Source organism: Rattus norvegicus, chromosome 3 (assembly GCF_036323735.1).
Source record: "Rattus norvegicus strain BN/NHsdMcwi chromosome 3, GRCr8, whole genome shotgun sequence".
NCBI classification, from domain to species: domain Eukaryota; kingdom Metazoa; phylum Chordata; class Mammalia; order Rodentia; family Muridae; genus Rattus; species Rattus norvegicus.
In genome coordinates, this window is record NC_086021.1 from 76,283,976 (window position 1) to 76,303,552 (window position 19,577).

A 19,577-nucleotide genomic window follows, 5' to 3' on the forward strand; every position below is an offset into this window, starting at 1 on the left:
TTGGGAATGTTCTCCTGTCTGTGAAATGTTTACTGATGTGTATTATTTCATGTCAAATGAGAACCTTTGACTTGGGAAGAAGCATAACCCTCTCCTTGGCTTCCTGCACGTTTTATGCCTCTCGGGTGGTTAGTGTTTTTAGTGTTGGAAAACCTGTGGTCATCAACAAACTACTATTTTATAAAATTATGAAATGCCTAAGGAATTTTTTTCAAAGGAAGAATTCCAAAGCTTGTTAAAATGATCATGAAGCTTCAACAGAATGTCTCATTTTAATTACAGGGTACAGCTCTCGAACTTGCAGGTACAGCTCTTGAACTTGCTTTATAGCAAATAAACAAGACTTGTAATGGGATATATAATCTGTCTAATTCATACAGTTTGGGTTTTTATTATGTTCACATTTATCTTAATTTGTGGAGTTCTTGGGAGGGAAAGAGGGCCAAATTTCAACTGAGTAAAAGACTCAATAATCATTCTTTAAAAAAAATTTTTACTTTGTAGAAAATTATCTTGGGAGTTTTTCTACTAGTCTTTAAACGTTTAAACTATTAAAGAAGACAAGATCTTGAGAATCCACTAATATTCCCTACCAAATAAGACAAATCTGTTTAAACATTTCCTATTCTGAATGCTTTTACAAACTAAAGAATAATATTAGTTATCACTTATTGTTTATTTTATACTAGGCACTTTTTAAGTATTTTAAGACATGGTAATAATGTATTCTATTAGAAGTTGAACAGCTACTTACTAATTTTAAAATGTTTGAATTACCCAAATACTTCTTTTCAAACTGTAGACCCAGACGTAGGGAATTAAAAAGCTAGGAGCTACACAGCTCAAAGCAAACCATAATTATCTTTCTATGAAAATGACAAAGCCCGACTTGTAATTTCATCATTTTCTTTATGCGTGTGGATTAAGTAATTATATTGTATTACATTCTCCAGCAGGAACAAACACAAAAAGACTGGCAAAGTCAAAGTTGTCCCTGTGTACTCTTGGGTGTCCAGCATAATCAGTTGAGGGATTTGGCTTTGATTATTGTAATGCGGGATTAAAGCATGTCTTTCACTTACTGAATGTACCGGAGTGAGCACACAGGGGTGAGGCCCTTGAGCAGTTGTGTACTTACCCTACTTATTACCATGGTGTATCCTCACTGACTGAATAGAAGTCGAAATGGCTGTTATATCCTCCATACTCCTTTCAGTGCTGTGAAAACAGGCATGCCTGCCTTGCTTCTTGTTGAATATGAGCATAGGTGCAGCACTGTGTTACTTCTCAGAGCTGTGTAGAATCACAAGATTCAAAGACAGAGCATGTAGGGAACAATAAGCCAAAACCTTACTCTAGATAAATGTCTGAAGGAATTTGGTCTTTATGGTTTTTTATGCTGTTGAGAAATCAAACCTTGTTAGAAATTGAAGAACATAGCAGTGGTGAAGAAGACCTGGAGTTGGGAGCTAGAGAGATGAGTGGGTGTAGAGTACTTGCTGGGTAGTCGTGAAGATGTGAATTAAGATCCCAGTCTCCACATAAAGTCCAGGCATGGCCACAGGTACCTGAAACCCCAGTACTGGACAGGAGAGCTTACCCCAGGGCTTGCTGGGCAGCTAGTCTAGCTGCACAAGTGGAAAACTCCAGATTCAGAAAGAGAGAATAAAGTGCGCAGTGGTAGAACAGGACACCTAGTGTCCTCCTCTTGTACTTCACACATAGGCATGGGCTTACCCACTTACCTACCTGCACACATATGTGCATTATACACATAGCATGCACATACACATGCACGCAAATCTGCAGTTGGCCATTTCTTTTATAATTACCTTCCATGATCCAATCTTTTTGCCTCTTAAAATATGTCTTTATGAAGAACATTCTAGTGTGTAAATAACGAGTCTCTATTGGATATACCTGATAAACACTCATTTAAAATTACATGACCTCCATGTATACACTATTCTATGAAAAGCAGAATCTGTAATTATGCGTATTGACAAAGCTATACAGCACGTGCATGCTGACACATTGTTTGGAGCCTTGTGTACAGTGCTTCTGTTGATGCTCCAGCCTGAAGATCCAGTGCTTACTCTTACCTCTAATAACAATTTAGTTAAATCTTAATGTGAGGCAGCACAGGACCTGGATTTAAAGCAGGGAATTGAGACATTTTGAAGATGAGAGGATTAGCTTTCTGTCTGTCTGATCCCTTCTTAGGTGCTATCTGCCTTTCTTCTTAGGTTTTCGAGAACGTCACAGATGCTACCTTGTCACATGGAATCCTGATTGTGATGTACAGCTCAGGACTAGTCAGGCTGTACAGCTTCCAAGCCATCATCGAGCAGGTAGGGGAAAGCACAGTGGGATTGGACTCAAAGCTTTTTGTTGTGTGTTTTGTGGGTTTTGTTACTGTTTTTAACAACTCGGGTACTCGTATAGTTTTCAATTATACAAGTTACAGAAACAGAAAAAGACACAGTAACCTTTGCAAGAGGGGTGGGGAGGATAAAAGACATTTTCTCTGTCATGTACATGTAAATGTTATTTTTCTTTCCAGACAGCAAATAAATAGGCTCTAAAGCCACCATTTTTGTTTTGTTTTGTTTTTAGTTCATGCAACAGAAACTTGACTTAGGGTGTGCATGCAGTCAGGGCGGGACTACTGGGACTGTAGGAGAGGCTCCTTTTGGCATTCCTTGTAATGTTAAAATCACAGGTATGGCTGCTATGCAGGATCTTTTCTCCTCAAGAAAGTAAGTGCTCATATAAATAGTTCTGCATTGTAAGTGTCCACAATTTTCTCTGTGACTATACGCTGACTCATTTTACTTCCATACAGGACATATATAAATAGATTCAAAGATTCTATTCTATTCTCCACATACATACATACATACATACATACATACACACACACACACACACAGACATTATACCTTACTGTTGAGTAAATGTCAGCAAAATTCTACCCATTCATTGACATGAAGGTCTGAAGATGCTGAGCCATTCTGGTCCTCAACTTCATTGTCTGGAAAATGATGAGTCACACCAGTTCACACCTTCCTAGCTTCCTTATAGCTTAGGGTTTTAACTTTGTTAAATCTGCTCATTTCTAAGGATAGTGTTTCCAAAGGAAATATTAATGCTGTGCTACTTAAAGGTAGACCTCAGGAGAATAAAAAGGAAAGATATACATGACTCTGTAAAGATAGGAAAAAACTTTTCTGTATTTAACTAACTTACTGAGCCAGATGTGGTAGCTCATCCCGAAAGTGCCAGCATCTGGGAAGTGGAGGCAGGAGGATCAGGAATTCAAAGTCATTCTTGTCTACATAGTGAGTCTGACATAGTCAGACTCCCTCAAGAAAGGAGGAAAGAAGAAAGAAAGGAAGGAAGGAAGAAAAGAAAGAAAGGAAGGAAGGAAGGAAGGAAGGAAGAAAGAAAGAAAGAAAGAAAGAAAGAAAGAAAGAAAGAAAGAAAGAGAGCAAGCAAACAAAAATCACCCCAACTATAATTCAGTAAGTTAGTAAAAAGCCAACAATTGAATTTCGGCCTGAGCTACATGAGATCTTGTCCCAAAGGGAGAAAAAAGGCAAAATAATAATGTAGTCTATGAAATTATTTTCTGCTATAGAATAATATAATTGAATGATGGGGGAGGTCATCTGTCTAAGGAAATACAGGCTTGAGTGTCTGTTGTGCTCTGTGGAGACAGCAGACCTTCGAGTGTCTGTTGTCTGCACTCTATAGAGATGGCTGCCCTCTGTCCTTTTCTTCTCAGACATCCAGTGACAGTTTGATGATTGCAGTCTGGTTAAATAAGCCACTTATCATAGTATTTTTGTCTCTAGTCTTTTTTTTTTTTTTTTTTCTCGGAGCTGGGGACCGAACCCAGGGCCTTGCGCTTCCTAGGCAAGCGCTCTACCACTGAGCTAAATCCCCAACCCCTGTCTCTAGTCTTAATGTATTAATAGTTACTTCTCATTCTACTGAGAACATTTTCATCTATTTCTAACCAATAAACATTTTTTTAGGTAAAACTCCAAAAGTTTTTCTAATTGAGGCAGAATAAAACAGAATTTTTTCTATCATCAATTACCATTACATAGTCAACAAATAGAATAGGTTAAGAAAAAGAAGAGAAAGATGCAAGAAAGGAAAAGAATGTTTAGTGGCAAATGGCAATTATATAAACTAGGAAGAATGCCCAGTATAACCAATTAAGCTATCCATGAAGTTCAAAATAAATGTTTTAAAATGGTTTCATTTTTAAATGAATTAGGCAGCTTTATGACCTCAGAAATACCTCCTGTATTCAGTATCAGCATGCCCACAAAGCTCTCTTAAGAATCTTGTCTGCTGGGCTGGAGAGATGGCTCAGCAGTTTAGAGCACTGATTGTTCTTGCCAAGGTCCTGAGTTCAATTCCCAGCAACCACATGGTGGCTCACAACCATCTGTAATGAGTTCTGATGCCCCCTTCCAGTGTGTCTGAAGATGGCTACATTGTACTCATACATATATATACAATAAATAAATAAAATCCTAAAAAAACAAAAGAATCTTGTCCACTGTATGTAAGTCACTGTGTGCATGTCTGGGGCTAGCAGAGGCCAGAATAGGCTGCTGGATCCTCTGCAACTTGAGTTGTAGATAGTTATAAATGCCGGGAACCGAATACGAGTTTATTATCACATGGTGTTTGAATTTCTTTCATAATTTACTGACACGTGCCCTTTGACATATTAGAATATTAATATTTTCCTATTGCTTGAAAAACCTTGTTTATTAAAGATATTTTCATCTTCTTAAAAGCTTTTTTAAGTATAAAATATATTTGATATGTCTATATCTCTACCTGTTCACTGTCTCCTCACATTGTTTGGGAGTTACTTTTCATTATTCATTTACTCCTGTGTAGAGCACTCAGAAGTAATAAGAGCCCTAACGTAGCACATATCTCCATTTCCCATATAACCCCCGTGTGAACGGTCTTTTCTGAGAGGAACCCCTTTAAGACAAGTGGCTTTATAAACCAAAGATGCTCAAGCTGGAAACACAAATCAAGAGCCTGTGTGTGAACTGTATGTACAGCCACAAAGACATGGCGACCTCACTGCAGTGCCTCCTTACAGTGCTAGAGCACATCTGTTATATTATAATTAGGATTGAGATCAAAGAGGGAGAAAAGAAAGCCCCAACAGTCCCTTTGATGTCCATCCCCAAGGGACTGATTGGATAAAACTGGATAAAACCAACTTATTTGAGAATAAGACTAGTAGTGGTCTCTATTCTACTGAGAGCTCCCCTGTGCCAGACCCCATTCTAATTGGTTGTATCCATTCAGACCAATGTTGCTTTTATACAAGAAATGTAACACAGGACAGCTGTTGTAAAATGTGCTGTTAGCCTGTGATATGGAAGGTCTCTCTGCCTTTTTAAAGATTTATTAGACCTGATTACCTGCTACGATTGTTCAGGGAGTTGATATTATGGCTAACCCAGAGTCTTATACATAGATCCTCAGTGATGGCTGTAGTTTTTATTATGTATTTGCCTCCTAAGCCCCCTCGATAAGTACCTTTAGCTTCCTTTTTTTTAATTTTTTTTTTTTTTTTTGTCTGCTCACATGGAGGCCACACATTCTCACCAAAATACATGCCTAGAGATTTAGCTTACAGCCCCACTTTGGTTTCTACTTGCTTTCTGTTCTCTTTTCTGACTACAGTTTATTCTCTCAAACATAGTAATTTTTCATTAATGGAACTTCGTAAATTATGTATATGTACCAAGAAAGGTTGAACCTAGTTAATGAATGGTGCAAGTCCACCCAAAATGAGAAGCTAATAAATTTCTCTTGCTCATCCCTACAGACTCACCACCTCCACTCTTTGAAGTTTCATCCCTGGAGAATGCATTTCAGATTGGAGGCCATCCTTGGCACTACATCATCACGCCTAATAAGAAGAAACAAAAGGGAGTTTTCCATATTTGTGCCCTTAAAGATAATTCCCTGGTAATTCATGAGTATCAACTTTTCAGCAGTAAATTTATATTATAAATTTTTATTCTCTACTCTTCTAGTAGCTCTATAGATCCAGGAATTACCTTTTCACTAATTTGGGAACTGTTTGTATTATTCATTCATTCATTCATTCATTCATTCATTCATTTCTTTATTTAGACAGGGTTTCTGTGTAGTGGTGGCTGGCCTGGAGCTCAGAGATCCTCCTGCTTTGCTCCCCAGTGCTGGGATTAGAGGCATGTGCCACCACACCCAGCAGTTGTAAACAAGTTAAAATACAGAGAATATAGGAAATAGTGTTTGTCACCCAGAATCTTAAAACAACTGTTTGAAAGGTCTTAGAGCACCAAGGATTCTTGTTCATTCTCTCCCTCACAGCCCCCAGCTCTGTGCTAGGCACTGTGTGGCCCAGGCTCACCTCAGACTCAGCATGTAGGCAAGACTGCCCTTCAATACCTGATGCGCCCATCGTTGCCTCCCAGATGCTGGGACTGTGGCTGTGTGTCACCGTACATAGTGAAGGGTTTTGTTGCTAACAGTTCTGTTGCAGGATTCCGATGGAAAATGTCTCTCCGATGCCACCGTGGGAACTGTTGCTAGAATAGGCTTAGGCTGCCTCTGAAATGGCTGTGGAATGTGTTGTTGATTTTGAAGAGAGCAGAACCAGATGGGGCTCACAGTGTCGGCGCTGAGGTGGCGCATTGTCAGGGTTCCTCAAGTTGCTTCTGGCGCCACAGGAAGAAGTGGTTCATGGCAAAACAGCAAAAGTTCTACTCATTAAATTCATCTTAATATTCTTTCAAAATATGATTTTTCTCATTGATTTTTTTTTCCATTTAATCATTTGTTGAGGTCTAGCATGGCCAGACATAGATTTTCTTCCTTCACTTTGCTTCTGTTCCCCAAACAAAGATTCTTACCCCTTCCTGACCCATACTGTGGTCCTCTTCTTGGCTTGTAGTGCTGAGTTAATGTAGTTTATTCTGAAATCTCTTGTTATGTCAGATAAATTTACTTTGTCTGTTCAAGGCTGGCCTTGAACTCACAGAGCTCTGCCTGCTTCTGCCTCCCAAGTGGTAGAATTAAAGGGGTGCACCACCACACTTGGCTTTTTCCTTTATTTTAATATCTAAGCATACCTACAGGTTTTGGAGTAAGACTATTCTTGTCTTAAATGCTAATCAGATATGAGAGTTTAATATTTGACTTAGTCAAGGAGAGTATGTGACCTGTGTCAGAGAGTCTTGGTTTGGTTACGTGCTTATGTGAGTGTTACCTCCTCTTCTGATTGACAGGTAGTTGTAGACAGGGTTGGGAGGAGGAAGTTGTAGGGAACTGCATGAGTGTAATAATGGAAAGTTCGTGGACTTTGGCGTCAGATCTGCTGCTTAATAGGTTCCAAACACTGGGCTAATATTTGTTCTGTTTATGTGTCAGTCTGTGGCTAAGAAGCAATAAAATGGGGTTGATGTTTGCTTTAGGTTTTATTAAAATCAAATGCAGCATTCCCTACAGTACCCAACACAAAGTGCACACGTGAGATACAGTAGCTTAGAGTGTTGTAACCGTAACTAAGGAATGCTGCATGGCACAGAGCAAATCTATGCCAACTCTGACTGAAAATGCTTATTTGGTCCTCACACATGTCTCACTTCAGCTGCTTAGATTTTCTTTCAAGTACCTGTGAGTTAGTTACCAAAGGGTTATATTTGGAAAATTATTTACCCTTCTCATCTCCATCCTGAATATTTTTTTCCACTTCAGGCAAAAAATGGAATCCAGGAAATGGAATGTTGTTCACTAGAATCTGACTGGATCTATTTCCACCCTGATGCTTCTGGAAGAATAATACACGTTGGCCCAAATCAAGTCAAGTAAGCATTTTTTTTATCACTTTAAAATTAAAAGCAATTTTTGTAGTGTTTATTGGCTTTGTTGTTTTCAATTGAAACCATTGTAATTCTGTGAAACAATTACCCATGTGGAGAATTTCCTGTGAGACTATTGTCTACAAAGTCTGGTTTGTTCTTTAGCTTTACCTGTGCTGTTTGTAAGTCTTACACATAAGGTGCTTGACAGATGACATACGAAAGAATGAAAGGAAATTATTGATTATTCTTTCCTCATTGAGTTTTGTTTGTTTTGTTTTTTCTTAGGGATTTGCTGGGTAATTCATATTAGCTGCAAGTATTGTGTATTGTATAGCCCAGGCTAGACTTGGACTGACAGTCATTCTGCTTCTGTGCCCTGACTACTGGGGTTACAGGACTGTGCCACACTGGGTCTGAATTTTCTTAGGATTGGTGAGAAAGAAGATAGCTGAGCCAAGTGGCACACTCCTGAAATCTCAGTTGCCCAAAAGGCCAAGGCAGGAAAATTGCAAGTTCAAGACCAGCCTGGGCAACTTTGTGAGACCTTGTTTCTAAATATAAAGGGCCTGCAGATGTAGTTCAGAAGTACAGTACTTGCCTGGAGTGCGTGAGGTCCCAGGTTCAGTCTCAGTTACCCCCCAAACAAAGATGATGATTTGTGTTTGTTCTGACTGATGGTCTAGTGTTTGTTGGCTTTCTGCTGACCTTCTTCTTTAAAATGGTCTTCATTTGACTTCCCTGACGTCACAATAGTCTCAAAGTTTTACCTTTTACCCATACTTCCACTAACTGCAGCTTATCCTCAGTATTTAGGTCTTTTGTTCTCACACAGTTTTCTGTCTGTTTGATTCTAGTTATTCCGTGATTCGAACCTGGAAATATTCTACCCTTCTCACCCCAGTCTGTATACCAGCCCAGTCAAGACCTCTCATCTGTCTCATGCCAGAAATCTAAAAAAAAAAAAAAAAAAAAAAAAATTTTTTTTTTTTTTTAGTCAGGATCTCTGTGTGATCCTGGCTATCCTGGAATTTGCTTTGTAGACCAGGATGGTCTCAGACTCACAGAGATCTCTGTGCCTCTGCCTCCTGAATGCTAAAAGGCTTGTGCTACCCAGCCTGGCTTTTTCCCCAGGTTTTAAAAGATAAACCCCTTTTTATATTGCCACTAATTGAGATAACTCATCTGTTGGTTTATAATATTACCTGGTTACTTTATCATTGGCAACTGTGACATAACCTGGTTGTCCCTGCCACAGTGGCTTCTTCTTGCTGTTCTCTTTTGCCTAAGAGAATTGGAGCTTTGAGAATATTGTACTTTTGGGGTTGGGGATTTAGCTCAGTGGTAGAGTGCTTGCCTAGCAAGTGTGCAAGGCCCTGGGTTCGGTCCCCAGCTCCGAAAAAAAAAGAAAAAAGAAAAAAAAAAGAGAGAATATTGTACTTTTGAAGTATTTTAATGATGTGAACAGATTTCTGTGGGTGGAAAGCAAATTATTTTTCTCTTGATTAATAAGTTTGACCCATGAGATCATTTATACTCTGCAAATCCAAATCTTAACATATAATCCTTTAAAAAATGGTGTTGTTGGTGATAGATTTTACTCTCTTGTGGAAGTCCAGCATTCCATTAATTGCTGACCTCTCACTGTTGACTCTAAGTGCTATCCTTAGCTATGTGTTCTACAGAAACAACAGTGCAACTTTCTGCTCTAATGTGAGGGGTGAGACACAGGTCCTGCTACATGGAGGGAGAGGTGAGGTTCGCACGGTCGTGTCATTAACCGGCTGAAAACTGGGTTAGGACTGAGCCAGCTGCTGCTTTACCTGTGTGAGCCCCATGCCTCATAGCTGTGCTTTCCCATCTCACAAATATGAGTGTGAATAAGGTTATGGATTTTAACAATGAGATTAATGTTACAGACAAGTCAATGGAGAAGTGAGTTGCTGCAAGTTCCCTGTGTTGAGCCTCATCTGAGCTTAGCTTTGGCAGATTGGTGGTGTTTTGCAATCTTGAGTTCTTAGAATTCTTTTTCCTTTCCAGAGTCTTGAAGCTGAGTGAAGTAGAAAATAATAGTTCTCAGCATCAGATCTCTGAAGATTTTGTCATTTGGGCCAATAGAGAAGACAGAGTAAGTCAGAAATACCTTATGTCCTTTCTGTAGAACTGTGTGTATCTTGTAATATCATGTTTGCCTGCTAGCTGCAAACATCCCAACTCTTCAGCCTGTTTATTCGCTGTGCATGAGGAGCTAGTCCTCCTCCACATACGTATGAGGTTTGAAGAGAGTTGATTATACTGAATTTATCTCACTTATTTCTGTTATTTTCTCTTCAAATGTTTTAGTGGTGATTTGTCAGTCTTCAGTTCTAAAGTTGTCAGAGTTCAGGTGGGGTATATATGTTTTAAAAGCAGACACCACACCTGAACTGCAGTTGGTACAGACACCACACCTGAACTGCAGTTGGTACAGACTCCACACCTGAACTGCAGTTGGTACAGACTCCACACCTGAACTGCAGTTGGTACAGACTCCACACCTGAACTGCAGTTGGTACAGACACCACACCTGAACTGCAGTTGGTACAGACACCACACCTGAACTGCAGTTGGTACAGACTCCACACCTGAACTGCAGTTGGTACAGACACCACACCTGAACTGCAGTTGGTACAGACTCCACACCTGAACTGCAGTTGGTACAGACACCACACCTGAACTGCAGTTGGTACAGACACCACACCTGAACTGCAGTTGGTACTTTGCCTTTACTGTGTGAGCTGAGGCCCTTGAAGAGGGAAGTTTCTGAGTGCAAATCCACCTTTAGTTTTCTGTCCTGTGTAAGGCAAAAGTCAGAGGATGAATGGAGAGTAAATCTGTAATGTTTAATTAATTAGGTTTTGCCTATTCTAGCATTTGTCCATTTAAAGTTTTTATTTAAAATAAATTATTGTTCACTGAGTGAAGGATTGAAAATTACAGATTTAAATTAAATTTGGAATTTTTCTCAGTCCGCTAGAGGAATGTGTGTGTTGGGAAGGGCCAGCTGGTTTAACCACATTCTGAGGATGTTGTATTTGAGTGCACGCAGTGGGGCATGTCCTGATTTTCCTTCTCTCCCCCTCCCCACCCCCCATCAGAAGGAAAACTTAATCACGGTTACAGCTTCTGGACGTGTGGTGAAACGAAATGTCAACCTTCTGGATGATGACCCAGAACAGGAGGTATTCCTTAGCCAACGATAATCAATCCAACAGTCCACTTCTGTTCAATTAATGCTTCCCAGCTCCCCACCCCCAGACAGACTTGGAGTCAGGGACCCCTGCAGCAGGATGGGGGTGGGTGTGTGGGGTCCAGTCAGTGCCACCCCTCTCCTGTTGCCTTACTGCAGTCTTTTACGTGGTTTTATTTGTAGTAAAGTTTATGGGGCCAAAATAACTTGAAAACATGATTAGCTTATTGTTTTGTAAGATGTACATTTTGTTTGGTTGGTTTGGTTTTTTTTTCAAAACAGAGTTTCTCTATAGAGTCTTGGCTATCCTGGAACTCAATTTGTAGACCAGTCTGGCCATCTGCCTCTGCTGGATTAAAGGGGTGCACTACCATTGCATGTGAGAGCACATGCAAACACATATACATACATATACACACATACTATTTTTAAAGATAAATCGGGTTTTTTTTGTTTTTTTTTTTGTTTTGTTTTGTTTTAAAGATTTTATTTTATTTATTATATATAAGTACACTGTAGCTGTCTTCAGATACACCAGAAGAGGGCATCCGATCTCTTTACAGATGGTTGTGAGCCACCATGTGGTTGCTGGGAATTGAACTCACGACCTCTGGAAGAGCAGTTGGGTGCTCTTAACCACTGAGCCATCTCTCCAGCCCAAGATAAATCGTTTTTAAGAAGCAAATTCTTCATGGTCGAGCAGTAGAGTGCTTGCATGGCAAGCATGAGCTCCTGGTTCAAATCCCTGCAGAAGCAAAAGGAAAACAGAACAGAGCTAAACAAAAACTGGCAACTCTAAGTTGAGGTTGCGCTGGCAGTTCTTTTGGGTGGAGAGGTGGCTTTCCAGTTAAGAACACATGTTGTTTGAGTTTCAGAGTTTGAGTCCCAGCACCCATGTAGCAACAAACTGGCCATGTAGGCAAAGGCCTGTAACTCCAACCCCAAGGGATGCAGTGTTCTTTCTGGTTGTTTGCCAAGACTATAGGATACTGCTTAACACGTGGAGATCTGGAGAGCCACCCATATTTTATGTGTATACACAGTGATACATTTCTACTGATTCTCTCATTTATTTGTTCGTCCTTCTGTTGTGTTTTCATAAGTGATAGAATAATTCAGTTTAAAATGTAGGAATAGTTCTTGCTTATTAACTAGAATTGACACTACTTTCATCTGTCCCCCAGACTTTCAAAGTCGTGGACTATGAAGATGAGTTGAACTTGCTTTCCGTAGTGGCTGTCACTCAAATAGATGCAGAAGGGAAAGCTCACCTGGATTTCCACTGTAACGAGTATGGAACCTTACTCAAAAGCATCCCACTAGTGGAGTCATGGGATGTGGTATGTATAACCACTGGGACACTGAGTTGTAAGGGTTTCCTTTACAAGCGCCATTTATTAGGACATGTCCTCGTCAGTCCAGATTCACCTGTGCCGTGACCACACGAAAGAATAACTTCTTTTTTGTTATTATTGTCCAACATGCAAGACAAAATGAGCACTTGTAAACCTTGTTTCTCTAAGCATTAAGAATACCATCTTACCAGTATCCTTGAAGATACTGGTGAAAAAACAAAGTAAACATGATTCTTGAGATATATTATTTGCTTACCATGGTCCTTTATTTTCCTCCCAATTATGAATTTGGTAACATTTTTTAAAATGAAATTATCTCCCATAGTTAAGGGGCAAGCATATTTAAGCAAGTTGGGTTCCAGCACTTGGAAATAGTTGTTCTTCCAAATATTATAAAATATAAATGGACTGGGGATATAGCTCAGGGGGCAAAATATCAGCCCATCAGACCATAGCTTCAGTTCCCAGAACCACCTAAAATGAGTTGGTGGTGGCATGAGTTTATGAGTTTCAGGAGGAGTGGGGAGATGGTTCAATTGCTGTGCTGTTCAGTTGGGTTTGGGTCCCCAGCACCCATCACATAATGCTGGCAGGTGTGTCAGCCCAACTTGGAGGTGAAGACAAGATCTCAGAGGCAAGATGACTAGACTAGCCAAATCCTTGAGCTCGGGATCCAAGGCATAAAGTGGAGAGGAACTGAGGAAGACATCTGACATCACCTTCTGGCCTACAGATAACACACATGCATACACACAGTTATCCACACACATGGGAGCATGCACACATTCCACAGCACACACGCAAAAGTAAAACAAGGAACAGCATACCTTCTGCCTAGGTCTTTTCCTATCAGGAAGGAACTTGAGAGGCATGAGTGCTTGTACGTGCTCATGGGTCAGACAGGTGTGCTGTTCTGAGAATGAACTGCATATCCAAGTTTCTAAACCCGGAGCTCCTTCCATTCTCTACCTTCTCTGTATTTTTCCGTTAGTCATCTGCATGCACATAAAATCCATTTCTGGCAAGTCTTCTACATCTGTGTACATAGGAGCATAGGGTAGGTGCTGTGGTATCTTCGGGACACACGGTGAATGTGACTGTGTGAAAATCAGGTCCCGTGTGACTATGTTTGTTTTTACAGACCTATAGCCATGAAGTCTACTTTGACAGAGATTTGGTGCTGCACATCGAACAGAAGCCCAACAGGGTCTTCAGCTGCTATGTTTACCAGATGGTCTGTGACCCTGGAGAAGAGGAGGAAACTGTCAACAGAAGCGATTAAGACAGTGAGATCATCATAACTTGAAACATTGGTGAAACCTCAATCAGCTGTGTCTAGTCCTCATTATCTGCATGGAACATTCTACAGTATTTTCCAGAACAGGTCTTGTGCTAGCTTCAAAGGACTAGGTTATACTCACCACGTACAGTGGTAAGGACTCCATCTGATGTAAATGCTCTCTAGGATGCTGTCCCAAGAGACCCAGCATTTTGAAACTTCGATTAGGTGCTAATGTGAGTATAAAATGCTAGGGAACAGGACAGCTAAGTCTATGGGTCAGAGACATCACTGATGCAGGGACAACTAAGGTAATTCTTAAAGACTACTATGAAGTAAGGCTAGGAGAGAGAAACAAAACTATTAAATATAGACGCCAGGTATGGTGGCACGTAACCTGTCATCTCTGCTCGCAGATAGAGCAGAAAGACCAGAAGTCCAAAGCCAGTGTTAGCTATATAGCAAATTCAAATTCTCCACAAGACCTGGTCTAAAGAAGTCAACATAAAGATAAAGGAATTCTATATACTCTATACCAAACTTTGCTTAAGGATTAGAAGTAGGATTTCTAATGTAAAATCATACTTTTGAGCCAAAAATCACCACAGCTTCTTTGTAAACAAAAACAAACCAAAAAAAAGGGGGGGGATATCATTTCTAGTTTTCAGATCATTTCTTACGTGGTTTTATTCTCATGGCCTGATGTTCTCATTGACTGTTTATGTGTATAAATACCAGTGCACTTGACTTTGTTTCTGAGGACATATTTGCATGTTCATGTGTACGCTGGTGTGCACATATTGGCAGGTGTGCCCACATGTGTGCCTGGCATTTGGAGGCTAAAAGTCAACCAATGGTGTTCTCAAGAGCCATCTACGGTGCATTTTCAGACAGGGTCTCACAAGGGCCTGCGACTTACCAATCGTGCTAGCCTGGCTGGCTGGCCAGGGATGCTCCTGTCTCTTGCCCAGCACTGGGAGTAAAGGCATACTGCATGCCCAGATATGTACAGGGCTGGGCATCAAACTCATGCTTATATAGCAAGCACTTTACTAATGAGCTATCTCCCTAGCATATGTACTATAAAAGATTCCAGGCAAATTTCAAAGGAAAGCTTTTCCTCATTTGTACACTGTTTAGCTTTTAGTACAGCTAACAAGGTTTGTCTTATTTTCCACTCTATTTACTGAGTGGCTCTGTTTGTTTAGTGATATTTTCATATGTATGCAAGAACATAAAGGGGCCTCGGTTAGGCCCCCTTCTGTGCATTGCTGGCCCCTGGTGGCCTCTTCTTTGTAGCACAATTGAAACCAAGAGGAGTTCTTATTAGCCAGAAGAAGATTTTGATTGTTCATGGAAGGAATGTTTTTCTTCTGTGTTAGAACAGATTTAAACATGACACTTGAATTCCAGTAATCACCTTTAGAATGTTAGATAAGAACAATGTAGAGGGAGAGACTGTTACTTACAGTCCCTGTCTGAGAAACTCGGTTGCTCAGAACCTACATGGTCATCTCATTTTTCCAAGTCATCCTCCAAAGTAACTGTAAAACAAGGAACGAACAGTCAGAGCAAGTAGTTCACACCTGTATCCAAGCATTCAGGGAGCTGCAACAGGAGGATTACTGCAAGTTCAGGGCCAACTTGTACTATGTAGCAAAATCTTGCTTTAAACAAAACAAAACCCTTGATCCCAAAGGCAGAGGCAGGACAATCAAGAATTCTGTGTGAGCTTGGCATGTAATAAGTTCAGAACCAGCCCAGACTGGGCTTTTACGCTTTAATAAAGCATAAAAGAAGAGCAACAAACCATATTTGATTCAAGTTTAAGGTTAAAATAAGGAATTTTAACTTGGAAGATCTGTGTAAAAATCTCCTCATTTTGTCCTGACTTCATATTAAGATTGGTATGAATTCCAAGCCAGTAGGTGGTGGTACACACCTTTAATCCCAGTGTTTGGTAGGCAAAGACAGGTGGATCTCTGAGTTCAAGGCCAGCCTAGTCTTCAGAGAGAGGACAGGACAGCCAGGGCTCCACAGAGAAACCCTGTCTGGGTCAGGTAGAGGTGGAGAATGGTGTGAATTCTGTCCAGTCAGCCCTTGAAAACCTGCAAAAATATTTCTAGGTGATTATGATCAGCAGGACTAAAGAGAAAGGTGTTGGCTGTTTAAAAATCAAAGAATTAGTAACTAATCTATTCAGTCAAGAAATAAAGGAAACCTAAAAATCATCTTTTTGTGCCAAGAAAAAAGTTACAGGTTCAATATTCCTTGTCTAAGATGTTTAGCACCAAAAGTGTTTTGTAATTCACATTTCCCCTGATTTTAGGATATTTGTGGGTACATTATAAAATCTGCAGGAGGGGTCCAAGGTCTAAGCATGAAAATCATTTTAAGTTTAATTTATATCTTGTGTGTATAATCTGAAGATGCTTTTGTGCTGTGTTTTAAGTGCACCTATCCATGCTTTAACTGTGTCCCAGCAAGTTAGATCAGGTGTTGAATTTCGTACTCATGACATCATGTTAGCTCTAAAGTTTTGATTTTGAGAGCATTTTTGATTTCCGGATTAGGGATGTTAATTTAATAAGTATTGATGTTTTAGAATAAGGCAGAATGTATGTGAGAAAAAGAAATCCTTCTGAAGCGGATCCTATTTAGAATTGTCATTTGGGAACAAAGAAATCATTACCTCATGAGCAAGATAGTACCATGTTAAGTCTAATACTCAGATCTAGGGAGGGAAGAATTCAGTCTTGTTGTATGATCCGTAACATCTCTATTTAGCGTCTGAAGCTCTGAGAGCATGTCACAGACAGCACTGTAATTACAGAGCAGTTAATAGTTACAGTGCCCAGCCCTATCTGACATTTGCACCTTAGAATTTGTTTTTGCTTTGTTGTTTGGGTGGCTTTCGTTTGATTAGTTTGTTTTCTGGTGTGTGTGCGTGTGTGTATTTAGATATGTAGCCCTGGCTGCCTTGCTACACCATGTAGAGCAGGCTAGCCTCAAACTCACAGAAAATCTGCCTGCTTCCATCTTTCCTTGCTGCGATGGAGGGGAACTGCAGCAGCCAGCAGGAGGGGTGCTGCCGTGCAGGCTTAGCTCTGTGTTTTGAGAGCATTTAGAAGAGGGTATCTTTAGACTTCAGTCCTGGCAAAGAATCTTTTGAAGGTGGCAGTTGACTGTCTTCTCCTTTGTCATTGTTATGTGTATGTATATACGTGTGATAATAGAAACTCATATTCAGGAAGGCTGTTGAGACATTTCTTAGGTCTTTTTAAGAAAAAAGAATGGGCTACTTCTAGACTAACTATAATGTGACCACTAAGAAAGTCCTAGTGTGAGCCGAACCTGATGGCTCCCAGCTGAAATCCTAGCAAATGGGAGGCTGAAGCAGGAGGGTTGCCACAAGTTGGAGGCTAGCCTGGGTTGTATGCTTACAACCACTTGTAAACCCAGATCCAAGAGCTCTGACACCCACTTATGGACTCCCCAAACACACACACACACACACACACACACACACACACACACACACACATATACATATGTTCACACATGCCCACAGATATGCAGAGTACACACACACACAGAGGAAAGAGAGAGAGAGAGAGCGAGAGTGAGTACGAGCGAGAGCTGTGCCCAACTAACAGGATGAACTACAGCTGTTTGGTTGTGGCAGTTTATGTTGAAAAACAGTGGACAAACCGTAGATTCTACTCATACCAAGAAGATGAGCTGGGAATGTAGCTTAGCGGTAGAGCCTTGGCTGTTGTGCTCATATGAGGCCCTAGGTTCAGTTCCCAGTGCTGGAATAACAACAGCAGCAGCCGCAGCAAAGACAACGAGTGCTCCCCAGAAGCACCACGGCTCTCTGGTGTCTGCAGTTGCGCACTCAGAAGTAGGGCTGCTTCTCTCAGCAGATACAGACCTTATTCCCAGAGTGACACAGCAGGCTTATTGTTCTACAGTATTTGTCACAACCCTGGGAGAAACAGCAAATCCTGTCACTGCTGCTAGTGAACTAACAAGTAAGGAGATGATTTTATTTTGTTTAAATAAAGATAGCCCATGGTTTCCCACCTTTTGAGCATTTTTTTTAACCTTCCTTATGTATACTTAAAAGGGGGGTGGGTCATGTTCTCCCTCCCTCCCTCTCTCTGCTCCCTTTTTTTCTCCCCCTTTGATTTTCTCTCTCCCCCTCTCCTCCAACCCTGAAATTTTCTGTGTAGTCCAGGCTGTGATGAGCCTCCATGCCCACCTGTGATTCTGAATGGTTTTGTCTGCTACTGACCTTGATACAGGTAAAGGATTCCTATTGAAAGTAACCACTTCAGGTATAAATCGCCATTCCCTTTCCCCTTGTACCCCTGGGGAAGTGAGGCTTGGACACACGCCCATAGCACAGTGACAGACGTTACAGTAAGGACCCGGGGGCTGTTATTGAGTGTGAGGTGGTCTTTGTTTGTTCCCTGTGGTCTGTACTTCACCTGGTGCTGAATAGTGACCTTGGGCCTCTGTACACACCAAGCAATGCTCTAACTACAACCCAGCACCTAGGGTGTGTGTGTGTGTGTGTGTGTGTGTGTGTGTGTGTGTGTGTGTGTGTGTGTGAGTGATCATTGAATTCCATGTTTTTGGACTAAACTTGGATAGGGCAGAGTTTATACATAAATTGACGGAAAGGTGGCTCTTCATTTAATAATTGGATGTAGTTCAGAAACAATGTTTGTAATCGAGTAAACAGTATCAGTAACTACTCTTTCTATAGTTAGCATCTATTAAATCATTTTTGATGTTGGCAGATTATTGCCACAAGGGCAAGGCTAACACAGGCTGCTTAGTGTCAGGCCAGTAAGGACTCCACAGCAAGATCCTCTCAAAAAGAAGATGACGGTGATGACAGCGATGATTTTTACACTTTCTTCTCTTCCTTACCATGTTTGTTAACACTAAACATTTAGAACCTAAAGAAAACCTAGGCCCTAATTTCTGCCCTCTGTGGTTCTGTGGGGTCTCTATCTCACATGGAGAAAAATATATTTCAACCAAGGGCTGTAGTAGATGAGACAGACCCTGCTCTGTTGTGTTGAGAAGATTTTAAACATAAACTTTATATAATTGTATTATGTAACCAAACACCACAAAGGTTTCATTGTTTTATTACCGATTTTTAGTGCACTTCAAAATAAGTCACCCAATACCTTATTTAAATTTTAAAAATGTATTTAATATTTACATGTAATGGAATTCACATATATTGTATAAATTTGCTGATTTTTTTTTTAATGATTGTATAATCCACATCCTTCTCAAAATTGAAAGCATTGGAATCATCCATTCCCAGCCCACACAGGCATCACCTACACCCACTGTCATTCCACCATGTTCCAGACCGAACTCCTTAGCACGATGACGATGACGACTGTGGAGCACCCACGTTGGAGCATCACTTGTTCATTACTTTTTATTCCTGAACCTTTTATATGAATATACCAGTTTGTCTTTCCGTCTCCCCATTGATGGGCTATTTCTGCTATTTTTTTTCTTACTGTTATGAATAAAGCTGCTCTGGTCACTTACGTGTGTGTATGCATACATATATTTGTCTGTATTTATCTTGGATAAGTTTCTAGGGATAAGATAGAATGTTGCTGTCCACCAGCAGATGTGTGTTTGACACCCCCAGACTTTCCCAGAGGCTTTCTCCACTTCATAGGCCTGTCATGCCATATGAGATTTGCAGTAGCTCTTTATTTTCTTAATATTTTGCTCAGCAGTCTTTCCTCTTTTATCACTGATAGTGAATATGT

At 40.5% G+C, this 19,577-nt stretch overlaps 1 protein-coding gene across 3 annotated transcripts in view; it reads left to right on the forward strand.

Moving 5' to 3' along the window:
- The window catches only part of Dcaf17 (DDB1 and CUL4 associated factor 17), a 31,819-nt gene extending 12,473 nt beyond the window's left edge, over nt 1–19,346 (forward strand). Inside the window, exons 7-14 of one of the 3 annotated variants that reach the window (NM_001398928.1) lie at nt 2,247–2,351; nt 2,617–2,722; nt 5,879–6,021; nt 7,795–7,904; nt 9,939–10,026; nt 11,036–11,119; nt 12,312–12,467; nt 13,624–19,346. In NM_001398928.1, the coding sequence (NP_001385857.1) occupies nt 2,247–2,351; nt 2,617–2,722; nt 5,879–6,021; nt 7,795–7,904; nt 9,939–10,026; nt 11,036–11,119; nt 12,312–12,467; nt 13,624–13,764 (933 nt within the window). In that variant the 3' untranslated portion in view covers nt 13,765–19,346. Of the gene's footprint in view, nt 1–2,246; nt 2,352–2,616; nt 2,723–5,878; nt 6,022–7,794; nt 7,905–9,938; nt 10,027–11,035; nt 11,120–12,311; nt 12,727–13,623 lie in introns of those variants that run through there. The other 2 variants (NM_001177688.2, XM_063284357.1) reach the window with 2 other exon arrangements.
- The last annotated feature ends 231 nt before the right edge of the window (nt 19,347–19,577 follow it).